Raw genomic sequence first — 14618 nt, 5'->3', positions numbered from 1 at the left:
ATCAATATCTTTAACACGAATATGTAACCCAAGTTTGGTAGGAAGGGCTTCGTGGCATGCTCTCCAGAAAAATACTTTAATTCTTGGCAGAACCGGCTCACTCCAAACTAAATTCCAGGCCTTACGAATGGCAGCATTATTTGAGCAGCTAGCTTCCTCATTCTCACCATAAAAAATGAGCTTATAGGCAGATTTAACTGAGTATGTGCCATCCTTCTCTCCCTCCCAACACAAATAATCATTATGGCACCTCTCACTCAAAGGGATAGATAGGATCCTCTCCTGTTCAAAAGGCAAGAAGAGAGTCGTAATTAAGTCAACATCCCATCCCCCCCCCCCCCATCAGCAAGCATAAGCTCACTCACCTTCATATGTTCGGACCCACAAGGACAAGGAGAAACCACCATCCGGGACTGAGTACCAGGAAGCCAACAATCACCCCATACGCGAACTTGCTGCTCATCCCCAATTCTCCATCTCATTCCCTTTCTCACCACCCACCGAGCTTCATTAATTCCCTTCCACGCATAGCTAGGATTAGACCCCAAAGACGAGTCTAAGAACGATGAGTTTGGGAAGTATCTAGCCTTAAGCACCCGGAACAAAAGAGAATTAGGATTAGTAGCCAACCTCCACGCTTGTTTACCCAGAAGAGCCCAATTAAAATACTTCAAGTCACGGAACCCCAAACCCCCAAGAGCTTTCGGATTGCAAAGTTTCTTCCAAGCCACCCAATGGATTTTGCGCTCCCCTTGATTTTGCCCCCACCAAAACTGAAAAATGAGAGAACGGACCTCATCACAAAAGAAAAGAAGGAAGTCTAAAGACACTCATCACATAAGTAGGGATCGATTGGGCCACCGCCTTAATCAACACCTCCCTACCCGCTTTAGATAGACATAAACCCTTCCACCCTTGTAATTTCTTCCAAAGCCTTTCCTTGATTCCCCTAGTCAAAACCTTCTTAGAGCGTCCCACAATTTTAGGCAGCCCCAAATATTTATCATGGACACCCACCTCCCTCACACCCAAAACCGCAGCAATCTCATCTCTCCTACTCCCTCCCACCCTTTTGCTAAACAACACCGTCGTTTTATCAAAGCTAACCAATTGCCCCGAAGCTCTTTCATTAATCTTGAGCACATCTTTAATGGCCATAGCTTCAATGAAGGAAGCTTTTGTGAAAATAACACAATCATCCGCAAAGAGCAAGTGCGAAATCGGAGGGGCCGTACTAGCAATTCGAATACCATGAATCACATTATCCTCCATTGCCTTCCTAATGAGCCCCGAAAGAGCCTCCGCCGAAAGAGCCTCCAGTGACTGAATCTCTAGTTATAAGTGAATGCGCTTATTTTGTCTGAAATTTCCAGGAACTATATTAATATTCGCCTAGTTTTAAAGTTGAATACTTGATGCAACTCAGAAGTCAGTCAAGAACCCGAATCTCATGTCTTTTATAAGTGCCACCTATTTAATCTTCTGTTATATAATTGATGCTTTGTGGTTCACTATGACATTATTTGTTCATCAACCTATATGTTGTTAAAACAATGTCTTGTTAAGACTCTTGAATAATAATGCTTATCATTTGCTAGTAGATCATCAGAAGGCTCCCAGGACACATGGTTTAAAGTCATGGCCAGTTCAATGAGCAATGAAGCCTATAAAAGGTAATGTTTATACACAGGGTTTGAAGTCATTGCCAGTTCAATGAGCTATAAATTACTTTACAATGTTTTTTTTTAATGTGTACGTGTAGTTTGGTGGAGATGATTGGGAGGGCATTTTACGATGACAACACACTTCAGCGCAGTCGAAGTGGCAATGACAACCACGGAATATGTGTTGTGGTTCTTGACTTTTTTGCTAGGTTTGAACTACTAACTTAAAAATAAAAGGAATATCAAGTTATTATTTTATATGATATTAGATTAATTATGTTGCCATTTCAATAAAAAATACTCAAGCTTTGTTTCTTATATTCTTGTGTGATAATCTGAAGTAGTAGTGTGAGAATTACAGTCTATTACTAACTTACACTAAATTCCAGTAATCCAGAATGGTTCAATGTGGTTGAAATTGCAAAACGCTTGAAGCTCAGCAAATTGGAGGCTTTAGGGTTTCTTGAAGATGAAAAGTTGCTCAAACGTGAACAGAAAAAGGTATTAAATTTATTATGTTGAAATATGTATTATTAATTGAATTAGGGGTTAATCTGTTTCAAACACTGCTCTGCTCTGCTCTATTTTCAAATAATTATTAATAATAACAATAACTATAATTAATACTCAATATTAATAATTAATATTTGATAATAATTTATTATTTTGAATACTTATAATAATTATTAATATTAAAATAATTTTTATAATTATTAATATTAATAATAATTAATATTTATTAATCATAATAATAATTATCAATAATAATATTTAAAAATTCAAACTATTAAGAACTAATATTTAATAATATTATTAATTAATAATTTCTAATAATTACTTATAATAATTCTTTCCAAAAAAAAAAAAAATTATTAATAATAATAACAATTAATAACAATTTCTTTTATAAACATTTGATATTAGAATCACAATGTGTAGAAACGTTTTATGTGGGTATTGATTGTTAGTTCATTGAGTTGAATTATTTTTCAAATCTTTCCATACAATTTAAAATTTTTAAAAAAGAGGTTGTTTTCAAGTAGTACTTTGTATATCATTATAATTTTTAGGGTTAAAAATATATTTTTCGTTAAACCAAGTTATGTTACTTTCCACTACATGTTCCTTTTAGTACCATGTGTTCAATACCTTTCAAGTTTCTACATACGTACATGAATCCTAGAAAATAAACTCATATCTATCTTCTTGTCTTCATGCTACATGCTACTCCACATATTGATTTGTTCCGTTTATGGAACTTCTAGAGTTCTAGTGATTCTCATAGGATCTTGTATATAGACTCCTAAACGAACATGCTAGACTTGGTAGTCTCTGGCTTAATGTAACAGTAACTCACATAAAATATCACACAATAAAGAGGAAAGCTTGGGAAGGTTTTGATTAAAGATGATGAATAACTACTACAAGAAGACTACTACTGCTACTACTACATAAATAAAGATGGAAGCTTGGAGTAAACTACGGCTACGACTGCTCTAATGTTAACATCAAATTTCACATGACCACTTTCATTCCCTCACTCCCCTTAAATACTAAGCATTCCCCTTTCCCACAGTGACCTAGCAATTACACCTTCTGTCCTGTTGTGCTAGAGTGGCTCTATGCATAAAAATTCCATTCCCACACTACATAGTGGATCATTAATTAAATTTTGTCTTCTTTTGCTGCTTCCCCAATTGCTGTCCTTGTTCCGTGTTTTTGCGCCTCCTTGTATATACGCGGATTGGTGGATATGGATTAGCCCGATCCATTGCATTACTCCCCCCCAGGACATTAAGGTGGAATGATGGAAGTCGCTGATTAATAGACTCAAAGTCCTCCCTCGTTGCCTCGAACTCCAATGCCCCCTTCCCTTTCAGCAATGCCTCGACCTTACTCTTGCTGTCTGCATGTTCTTTCAAGAGTTGTTGTGCCTAATCCAAGGTCATCTTCAGCTCATCAAGAATTAAATTCCTTTCCTGCAACCCCTCCTCCAAACTTTTCATCCCATCAAAGTGCCTAGCCCCTCCTTGCATAAGGTGCAAACCATCGCCCTTAGAGATCTTACTACGACACAAATTTCCAACTCACAATCCAAAGACCCAATTTTAGAACCAAAGAAGGAACTTGACAAATAATTGATTCAAATGTCAAGGAAAAATTCAAGTTTAAAAGTTAAGAATGAATTGAATATAAAAATGAAAAAAATATATGGAATGGAAAAACTGAGTAAAGGAAATTGTAGGTAGATATTAAAATCAAGCCTAGATGTTCAAGATGAGGTTCTCAACAATCATAAGAGTTTTAGAACTTTGACCTCGCATTCTTGAAACTCCAATAAACCATAATACACAATCACTTTGGTATGTAATTATACCAAGTCCCCTTACTTCAACCACCAAACTTCCTAGAAGGAATACATTATAAAATGGAACATGAAATGAATTTAGTTTCATAACAAGCTTGTCAAATCTTCTGCTCCTTGCTTAAGCCCATGAGAAAAAGCATACATAAATTTCTAGGAAATTCTCTATTTTCTTCCTTAGATTAGTTTGTAGTGTATTTCATGTAGAGATCAAGGATTTCCCTTTGTTCCAACTCTGAAACTTGTTCCTTTATCAAGAACGTGCCTAAAAACATGCACACTTAACACACTTTCATCAAACCTAAGTGAAGTATATAAATGAAGTTCTTAAACTAACATAATTAAATTATAATAATAAATATAGTAATAATATAACTTTAAATACTTGTTCCATATTTATTAGGAACTTCTCTTTAGAAGTACCCTCATGGGAACCTCACTGATTGTTGCATTAACCATCTTCATGATATACAAGGATCAATCTCCATGACTTGTTTAATATGCACATCAACACACAAATTAGTTAATAAGCATCATTTGTTTATGATCATCAAACCATATCATCTCAACACTATTATTCTTTGTTTATCATTCTAACCCCTAATTGTCCTTGTGTCAATGCAGGGCGGCCAGACATTTTGCTATGCTCTAGACTATGGCCAGGTTGATTTTCTATTGTGTTGTATTTGATTTCTTTCTTAATCAGAAAACTGAAATTGATTTCTTCAGATTAACCTATATGGTCAAAAACTAAAATATTATGATTTCTTGCAGATTTACACCGTGATCAGTTACAAACTTCTGAAGATGAAAGATATGTTTGAGACTACAGTTGATGGATACATTTGCACTATGTGTTGTAAAAGGTGTTTATATAGTTTATAGTTTGTAATTACATTTTGGGTTTCTATTAAATTTTCATTATTTTTATTTTCACTAATTTTATTGTATAATTAGGTATTCAGCTCTTGATGCTACATCACTGGTCTCTGAAGATCAACACAACTTTGTTTGTGAAGTATGCAAGGTTGAGCTGGTTTCAGAGACGGATAGGCTCAAGATACTTCGAGACAAATTTGAGGTTAGTGAAAATATTAAACCTGAAAACCTAAAATTAAATGAAGTTATTTTAAATGAGTTCACATGAAATACACTCTGCCTTCATATGCCCTCTCTTTCCATAATAATCACACTTCCTTACCAATTATTTGTTCCTCATTCTTTTATAATCTTTCTTCTGTGATGAGTTGAAGTCTTTGGTTGCTCTGTGTTGGTGGGGTCAAAAACAAGGAGAACACAAGATCCATTGGTTGACGTGGAAGAAGCTCTGTAAGCCTAAAAGGGAAGGGGTTTTGGGTTTTGAGATTTTAAGCTTTTTAATTGGGCCCTACTCGGTAAGCAAGCATAAAAGTTGGTGAAGAGTCCGGGCAGCTTGCTGGAACAGGTTCTGAAGGCTTGTTATTTCCCAAGTTCAAATTACAAATAAATAAGTTTTAATAAGTTATAATAAGTTCAATTAAGTTGGGACTGGGGAAAACATCGAGGTCTGGACGAATCCATGGGTGCCTTATACTTAGTCGAGAGACTTTGTCACCCCGTGGTTACGCCAACCCAAATTTGAAATTGATGCAGATTCGGGATCTTGGAAGCTTGATCGTATTTATAAAACTTTGAAAAGTCGGGTTTTTGATAATGCCAAAAGGGGGAAAAGCAGGAGCAAACTTAGAAGCGAAAGTTGTTCTAGTTCCAGTTGAGTAAGTAACAAAAGTTGTTCTCATCTCTAATTTATTTGCTTTTTATTCTTTCGGTTTTGGTTTGTTTTTGGTTATTTCATTCTGTCTTTGTTTCTTTTATAAGGAGATTTTTATAATATAAATCGAAAAATCTAGTATGAACATCAGTTTTCATATTATCCACCCATTCACTATGTTCTTTGTGGATTTGTAAGCTTGATCAGTTTGGAACTTCAATCTATTTAGTTCAATACAGTTATTTTGTAGTTTTAGAATGATGTCCATAAGATTTCCTTTATTCAGATTTTTAAGTTGTCAATAGTCATACCACACCTCAAATTTAAGTTCCTTCAGATGAGCTTCATTGTCAGTTTTAGCCATCAAACATAAGTCAGTTGTTTCTTCCACGGGTTCTCCTTCTTCTTCATCTTCTGAATCAGAATTTCCCAGTGCAGCCATCATGGCTTTCTGACATCGTCCATGGAGAAGGATGGCTTATAGAACTTGTTTTGCTCCCCTTTGTATTTGGGTTTGTCCTCCTCCTTAGGCTGATAAGATGTTCCTTGGAACCACATCCGTAACATTTGATCTCCTTGGAACTGGATTGTCCTCGTCTCCTGTCTCCTCTCTTTCCCAGCATCAATCTGAACTTCATAAGCATGGCTGTCTCAACATCATTGTCTTATGAGTCGCTTGAATAGGCCTTTAGAGCAAGGCTTTTACTCTTGGAACTTTCAGTGTTTGCTCGTTCATGAGTGAGAAGGGATCCATTGAGCTGTTCAAGGTTGAACTTGGTGATGTCCTTGGAATCCTTGTACAGCAGTCACCTTGGATCTCCACCTCTCATCTTGAGGAAGACTTCTGAGTATTTTTCTTACCTATTAATCAATGGGTATGGACCTGTCTAAAGATTCTAACTCATTGACAGTGTTAGTAAATAATAAATCTTGTAAACATATCGTGAATGGATTCCTTGTGTAGCATTTCAAATCTTTCATATTTTGAAATCAGTAAGTCAATTTTGAAACGCTGAACTTCATTCGTTCCTTCATGTGTTATATGTAATAAATCCCAAATTTGCTTTGTGGACTTACAACCCATGATTCTGTTGTGCTCATGAGGTCCTAGTCCACAATGCAAGATTTTCACTGCTTGAGCTTTTAGCTCAAAATTTTCATAATCTTCCTTTTCAGATTCAGATAGTGGTTTAGGGATTACCTCTTTGTTCTCATTGGTTTTTGTTACCTCAAAGTCAACATATTCAATGACTCTCTATACTTGGTAGTTTTCAACTTTGATGAAGATTTCCATTCTATTCTTCCAGTTAAATAGAATTTGCCATTGAACATTGGTGGTCTTTGGGTCGAGTACCCTTCTTCAAGTTTCTCGTGTGCATTCATCTCTCCAGGAACTTACTCTCTAAGGTTTCTTGTATTTCCGTGAGAACCTACCCTGATACCAATTGTTAGTTTAGATGAACTACTACTACGAGATGGGGGGTGAATAGTAGTAGGTTCCAATTAGATAAACTTTTGCGGAATTTAAAAACAAAACATAAAAGGAACTTAAAGAACACAACAAGATCTTACGAGGAAACCTTTCAGGGCCTAACCGGAAGTAAAACCTCGGCCCTTCGGGAATTTCAAACAAACTCCAATATAATAGGCAACTCTTCTAGTACAACCTATTATTACAGACCTTTCTCACAAGTTCCTCCACGGACACTTGCTACCTGATAGGACCCTATCCTACCCAACCTAAGTCCCACTCAGCACTCCCGGAGTTCCTACACTCGGCTTCCTACCTGTAGCTCACTCATTGTGCTCTCACAGCTACCACTCGAATTTTAGAGACTTTTAAACTCCTAGACTCAAACGAATTTTAGAGAATTCAAACTCTGAAACTCAATTGTGAATTGTCAAGAATCCACAAACACCTCAAAACCAATTACAACACAAAAAACTCACTTTAACACATAAGTGGAAAGCTACACATGAAACCCGAAATCAAAATGATAAAGCTTAAACCTTTTGGCAAAATTCCTCTTAGGCACTAAGTGGTTTTCATGCCTAAACTCCCACCTTGCTACGAAGTACATCTTCTCTATTTATAGAGCTGTCAACTCACAAAGTAGGGTTTTGATAATCTGAACTTATCACTTTAGAACTGAATTCAAAACAGACTGAAATTCGAGTTTTAAGAAAACCGTTTACCTTCAAATTCGTTTTATAAAAATATAAAGTTTTATGAAAAAGATAAAACCGAGTAAACCAAATTTTAAAAGATAAAATCAAATAAATACTTTTTCATAAACTTATAATTATCTTTTACGAATTAATGAGCTTGCCAACCTTTATATGATTTCTAATAAGTCCCATGCATAACAACCAATTATATGATTACATCAACCTAGAAAACAAACTTATCTTTTATACAACCTAAGTTATGAAGTCCATCTTTTTCGGTTGATATCTCGAGCTCTGCACTGATCCTTGGTCATTGAGGTCTTGCCCCAGCATTACACCGGAACCAGGTCATTACAACTCGTTGATATGTTCCTATCAGGGAACACCTTGAAGTTCCATCCAGTTTTCTAGAACTTTACTTGTCATCCTAGATTTTCTAAAGTTCTTTCGTTTCAGTTCCTACTTCAACTATCAGCAAACATCACAACACTAGAAAATCCTTATTAGATGAAAGTTTGCTCAATCACAACCATCATCATCAAAACCTCGTAAGGGTCAACATACTCTCTCAAATTTTTCTCCCATTTGAGGTTGATCAGTTGATAGGGTGTTGAGTATCCCTATTAGTGTGAGGAGGCCGAGTGACATTTTATGCTGGGATTTAGACAAGAAGGGTGATTATACTGCCAAATCTGCTTACCAGGCAATTTGATAATCAGAGATGGGGTGAAGATGCTATTCAGGCAACTGACAGGTCTATTTGGAACAAAGTTTGGCAGCTCCGTGTTCTTCCTAGAGTAAATTTTTTTGCTTAGAGGGCATACCACAATGCTGATCCAGAATGTTCAGCTTGTGGCAGGGACTTCGAGTCCACCATTCATGCTTTGAAATAGTGTGAGAAGGCTCATGAAATCTGGAAAAGAAGTGACTTTGGCTTTGTTGCAGATTTGAAGGTTAATAATATTATTGACTGGTGTGAAGCTTGTTTTTTGGAGTTGGATGACAGTGATGCTGCTTCGGTTATCACACTTTGTTGGGCTGTCTGGGGTGCAAAAAATGCATGGGTTATTCAGGGGGAAGCGCAAGATACTGCTGAGGTGGCGAATTATGCAAGAAAAATTGTTAGGGAAGTTCAGGAGTGGAAGAAACGGGGGCAGGGAACTTGGTTTCGCTTGGGGGTGCTGGTGGGTTTCCCACTATCTGGACACCTCCACCAGAAGGCTGGTACAAGGTAAATGTGTATGCAGGCTGTATTGAAAGTTTGGGGAATGGCTTGGGACTTGGGTGCTGTGGTGAGGGACTGCTCGGGGGTTGTTCTTGCTGCTGGTACTGCTCAGTGCTGTGAGAAGTGGGCTGTTCGTGTGGCTGAGGTGAAAGCAGTCTGCTGGGGCTTGAAGATGGCTGGTGAGCTTGGTGTGTGTGATGTTGTGGTGGAGAGTGACTGTTTGCAGGTGTTACAGGCGCTGTGTGACCAGAGTTCTGGATCGAGTGACTTTCATCTTGTTTTAGAGGATATCCTTAGTCTTTGTTCTAGTTTTAATAATGTGTCTTGGTCCTTTGTTAAGAGAGGGGGGAATAGAGTAGCACATGTGGTTGCTCACTTTCAACCATGGGAAACTGGGCATAGAGGTGTAATGCTATCCCAACTCATATCCTCGATGTAGCTATTTCTAAGCAATGCAATTAGTCCCCCTTTGTGGGCGTTTGCAAAAAAAATAAAAATAAATAAAAAAATTCTGCAATGGCCTAAGACTCAGGTTTCCTTGTTACAACCAATGCAATTCATCTCAGTAGCTAGTAATTTTTCCAGTGAGTTGCTTTTTTTCTTTTTCTACTTGAAGTAGAAGTACAAGCCACAAGATTATATGCCTTGTCTTCAGGTAGTAGAGGATCCATACTCAAGAAACTAGTCTTCATCTGGTCATAACCAGAATTCAATCCCATAAGGAATTTAATTAGTTTGTTTTTCCCTCCATATTAAGCATCTTGTTTGCAACATGGCATGTACATTTGGTCATTGCACCACTCACACTCACACTCACATTAATTGTCACTAACATAGAATAGTTTTGCATATTTTATTCAGTTTGTAATTAAAAGTGTACATTTGATATGCAGGATCAGCTTCAGGTGCTTATGCAACAGCTTGAGCGAGTGCAAAATTTGCCACCTCCAGAGCTCAAAAATCCTCAGAGAACAAAGAGGGATCGGGACGGCCCGTAGCTAGGAGGTTTGTAGAGCAAGTTTTGTCACTGATTTTATGTTGATGAGAGTTTTTTCTTGAGTACAAAATTTTGGTTTTATGCTTGGTTCTATCCCTATCCCTCTGTTTTGTTATTTTGTTTGAAGCAAACTTGCTAGCATGCTCATTAAAGAGAGCTGCTGTCAGTTACATTATCCATACAAGGCATTCATCAAAAACACAATACAGTAAACCATTACTGAAATAAATAATGGCAATTACCAACCTTTTTATTTGCAAGATTGTTTGAGTTGCATCATATATTTGCAATTTGTGATTTTTGTATATTAAAAGCTCATCAATAAATTTCTTCATTTGACTATTTTTTCATGGCAGGTTGTGTTGGATAAGTAGAAACAAACAGTAGACAGAGAGGTGGAGGTTGGGTTAGATTTACCAACCTTCATAATGTGAGCATCTCATCCTTTTTTTTAATCCTTACCATTCAACTAATGTCATATACGAAGTACAATGGTAAATGTTAGTTGCATATCATGATTTTTAAGCCTATTGTTTTTATACAGAATTAAAGCTAGACAATCAACTTTTTGCTATAATTTAAAGTACTGATTACTTAATTGCATGTTATAATGAATATAATCTTTGTTTGCAGGTCCTCTTCAGTCCTCATTGAAAGATCTACTGCAGTTTCTCAATACAAGGCAACTTTGGGTTCTCAAAGATTTAAGATCAGTTTGTTTGTTCAGCTGAGTTGAAAATGTTTGTAGTAGGCTGAGAAAAGAATTGTGTGGGCAATTAGTTGACTATTGTTTGAGGGTTAATCCGTTAAGGCTAGAGTTTGTAAATTGGATGCAATATTACCTCACAAATGTAAATTGGATTCAGTGCAATACAAATAGAAATAGGTTACATTTGAAGTAGTTTAAGAAGTATTGATTGGCTTGATTATTGCTTACATTTTCATCTAACCCATTTCTTGAAATTTCACTTCATATTCAAATTGGTAGTAAACAATAACAAAATATTACTTGTTACTTAGTACTATCCAATTTTTCATTTTACAGTTTTGTCTATCTAAACTTAAGATTATCGTTCTCTATCAAGTATATTTTATGAAGAAGAATATGATTTTGATTAGAATTTATTTTGCATCAAAGTATTTTGGGTTAATCACTAAACTCTTAATTCACTACTGTAGGCTTACCCGATATTTTCATTTGGGATTAGATTTGGAATAACTTTCAACCAACATTAGTTGACTGCCAAGAGTATCTTAAATCTCTCTTTTTTTAGTTGCACAAGACTCTGTATTACTAACCATGGTAATTTTGCCTAATTAAATATCTAGTCTAAATTTTTTCAAAAAAAAAAAAAAAAAAAAAAAAAAAAAAAAAAAAAAAAACTAGTATATAGTCTAAATGTGTTCATGAATCACAATCTTGGTGATGGTATCCGAATCCGATAGTGTACAAATGTGCTGATGAAATTAAAATTGGGTTTTGCTTGGTTTCCTATTAATACTTAGGAAATATACACTTTAACAATCCAAAATTTCAGCGATTTATGTATAATATTCCTAGCTTTTGTTTATTCTTGAGTAGTAAGAACTTTGGGGTGGATTTCTATCAGGCCAAATTCCTGGTGATTTTGTTTTAAGCCACATAATTGATCAAAAAATAAAACCAGCATGTCAAGTAGAGGAAACTTTGAACGAGGTTATGTAAACTTTGAACGAGATAAGCATGAAGGCTTATATGGTAGCTGTGAATGGTCAATGCACGCATGGATTTTGAGTGTTAAGCAAGGGCACTGCTAAAAAAGGAAGGTGCAGGAGAGCTAAACAGAAGGTGTCAAAGATGTGAAACTTAACAAGATTTTAAAACAACCAAACTGCCATTGTAGCATAAATACCTTACACCAGAAAATAATTAGGAAGCTTTAACATTGTCATAAATAAATACTTCGTAAGAAGCAACTGAGGAAGTAAAAAACAGGAATAAGCTTTAACATTGACAGATGCAAATAGTACATTGAATTTGATAATCCTGATAGTTTCACAAAGTTGAAAGTTCTTATATTAAAAATTACACAATTGGTAGCACTATATATTACAGCTCTTAAATATCCTAACTTACAAGAACACGCGAGACTAACAATTTGAAGAGCCTTCTCGGCTAGACAGTGTCGAATGTGCATATTTCTTATAAAATCAAATCACAAATTCTACCCAATGAAAGTTTCCCTATATAAGTCAACACTACCCTTTTATCTCCAATCTACATAATGGACATGTTCGTTTTCCTTGGAAGACCCAACGAATCATGCATTTTTCGTGATACATATGAGAGCAAGGAAGTGTCGCCACATCATTTGACATCCCAAACTCCTCTAAACATATCGAACAATTATTCATAGTTCTTGAATGGCCGTTACCAAACCTGACTCCACTATCCTGTAGAATAGATTTTATGTCATCAGTATCAGATGAACACATGGGTTTGCAATCCTCTTCAATAAACCCGGTATCAATGTCATCAGAATACATGAGCTGGTAATCGACTTCCTCTTGGTAATCCTCATCCTCATCTTTTAGGAAAACCTCAACTTTGAATTCCAGAGACTTGCGGCCAGATTCACCAACAACCCTGAGCAAACTCTCACAACTTTCCACCACAACATTCATGGTACAATCCCAAGCATCCATATCAACATCAAGCTCAGCAAGCCAACCCATGATATCCATTTGCCAATCACTACTTTCTCTCTTCAACTTTAATGTCCCAGTAGTGCTGCCAACACGACCGTAATAACTTAAGTAGATGGTGAAGAAATCATCGACTGGCCTCTGGTTATCACCAGGATCTTCATCGAATGCCCACGATTTAACTTTGATGCCTGGTTCCATTGCTGAACTTAAACCAAGCTTACCGTTATCATAGCTCATTATATCAAATTCTGCAACAAACAAAGTCTGAAATTACTCTCTAATTTAGAAATAGAATTCTACAACTCTCACGTCCTTCTCATTCAGATCATACCATAATCGTGATATATAGTATACAAGTATAAAAATTATAAAGAAACAATTAACTGCTTACATTTAAACCAGTCGCCTAGCAAAATTTACCTATAAGCCAGAGGTCTAATTTCATAGTTCAATACTAACATTTAAGGGTTCTGTGTTACATTAGCAACGTTCAATCATCAATTAAGGCTTAATTTTTTGGGAATTTTGATGCAATTATCAATTAAGCCTCGACAAATCACATATATTTAGGGATGCTTCATTCAATTATCAATAAAATCATATCTTATTCGGTTATTTGATTCAATGATCAATTAAGGATCGAAAAATCACATAAATTTTAGGGGTATACAATTCAATCATCAAATTAGGCTCATTGATTCAATTATCAAAGTATACTCGAATATATGTGATTGAATTATCACATACGATGCAATTACCAATTAGAGATCGAAAAATCACATATTTTAAAAGGATATTTGATTAACTCATCAAATAAAGCTCGAAAAATCAAATAATTTTAGGGATATACGATTCAATTATAAAAATAAACTCAAAATATAAGTAAATTAAACCAAAAGTTAAGATTTTAGAACCCTAAACTTACTGCGCTGACAAATAATTAAATTAGACCAAGAATAAACCCTAAATTGTAAGTTGAAATTATGATTAGAAAAGGAAACAACAACTAACCTCAGAACGAACACAGAAGCTGCTTCGATGAGTGCCTCAATGGAGAACGTCGAGTGCGCCTCAACGGAGAACTTAAAACCGATTATTAATTTTTTTTTTTTTTTTAATTTTTAATGAGATAAATGTTTAAAACAGTAGTTGATTTTTTCCCAAATTTTTTTGGTCAAGAAAAATATTTGGGAAAAAATCAACTACAAATTTTTTCCCAAATAAATACAAGGAAATTTTGACTTTTGCTACCTCACAAACACCTCAATTTCAACTTTGCTACCTATCAAAACTTTTATTTTATTTTGCTACCTAACACTTGCCCTTTTTTTAAATTTTGCTACCACTGAACGGAATCCGTTAAGGAATCCGTTAAGTGGGTCCATAATGACACGTGTCGTGTTATTATTGTCCCAAAAAAATTAAAAAAATTAAAATAAATAAAAAATAAATAAAAAAAGGAAAAACCTAAACTACCCAGCCACGATCCCCGCACCACCCCCGCCCCACCACCCCCTTCCCCCCACCTCACCGTACCCCTCCCCGAAACCACCAGCCGCGTCGCACCACCACCCCCTACCTACCGGAACCCTTCCCCTCCTTTTCCCGCAACCGCCTCGCCCCCAAAAACCACCAAACCCAAAAACGCACCACCACCCCCTACCCAAAAACGACCACGAATTTGGCCTTAAAAGGCCGAAATCGGCCGATCAAGGCCGCTGAGCCCCAAAATCGGCCTTCGGCCATTTGTGGCCAAATTC

At 36.0% G+C, this 14618-nt stretch overlaps 1 protein-coding gene across 1 annotated transcript; it reads right to left on the bottom strand.

Moving 5' to 3' along the window:
* Positions 1 to 12131: 12131 nt before the first annotated feature.
* On the bottom strand, positions 12132 to 14008 carry LOC145612173 (uncharacterized). Its single transcript, XM_081667553.1, has 2 exons — positions 13870 to 14008; positions 12132 to 13106 (listed from the first exon to the last, which is right to left on the bottom strand). Exon 2 carries the CDS (start codon positions 13093 to 13095, stop codon positions 12409 to 12411), a length of 687 nt encoding a protein of 228 aa, XP_081523679.1. The 5' UTR covers positions 13096 to 13106; positions 13870 to 14008; the 3' UTR covers positions 12132 to 12408.
* Positions 14009 to 14618: the final 610 nt, after the last annotated feature.

The sequence above is a fragment of the Chenopodium album genome, chromosome 24 (genome assembly GCF_948465745.1).
Source record: "Chenopodium album chromosome 24, dcCheAlbu1.1, whole genome shotgun sequence".
In the NCBI taxonomy this organism is placed as follows: domain Eukaryota; kingdom Viridiplantae; phylum Streptophyta; class Magnoliopsida; order Caryophyllales; family Amaranthaceae; genus Chenopodium; species Chenopodium album.
This window is presented reverse-complemented; position numbering and strand designations above follow the sequence as displayed.

Coding starts and splice junctions, on each gene's coding strand:
- LOC145612173 (XM_081667553.1), bottom strand. CDS start 13,095: ATGAGCTATGATAACGGTAAGCTTGGTTTAAGTTCAGCAATGGAACCA.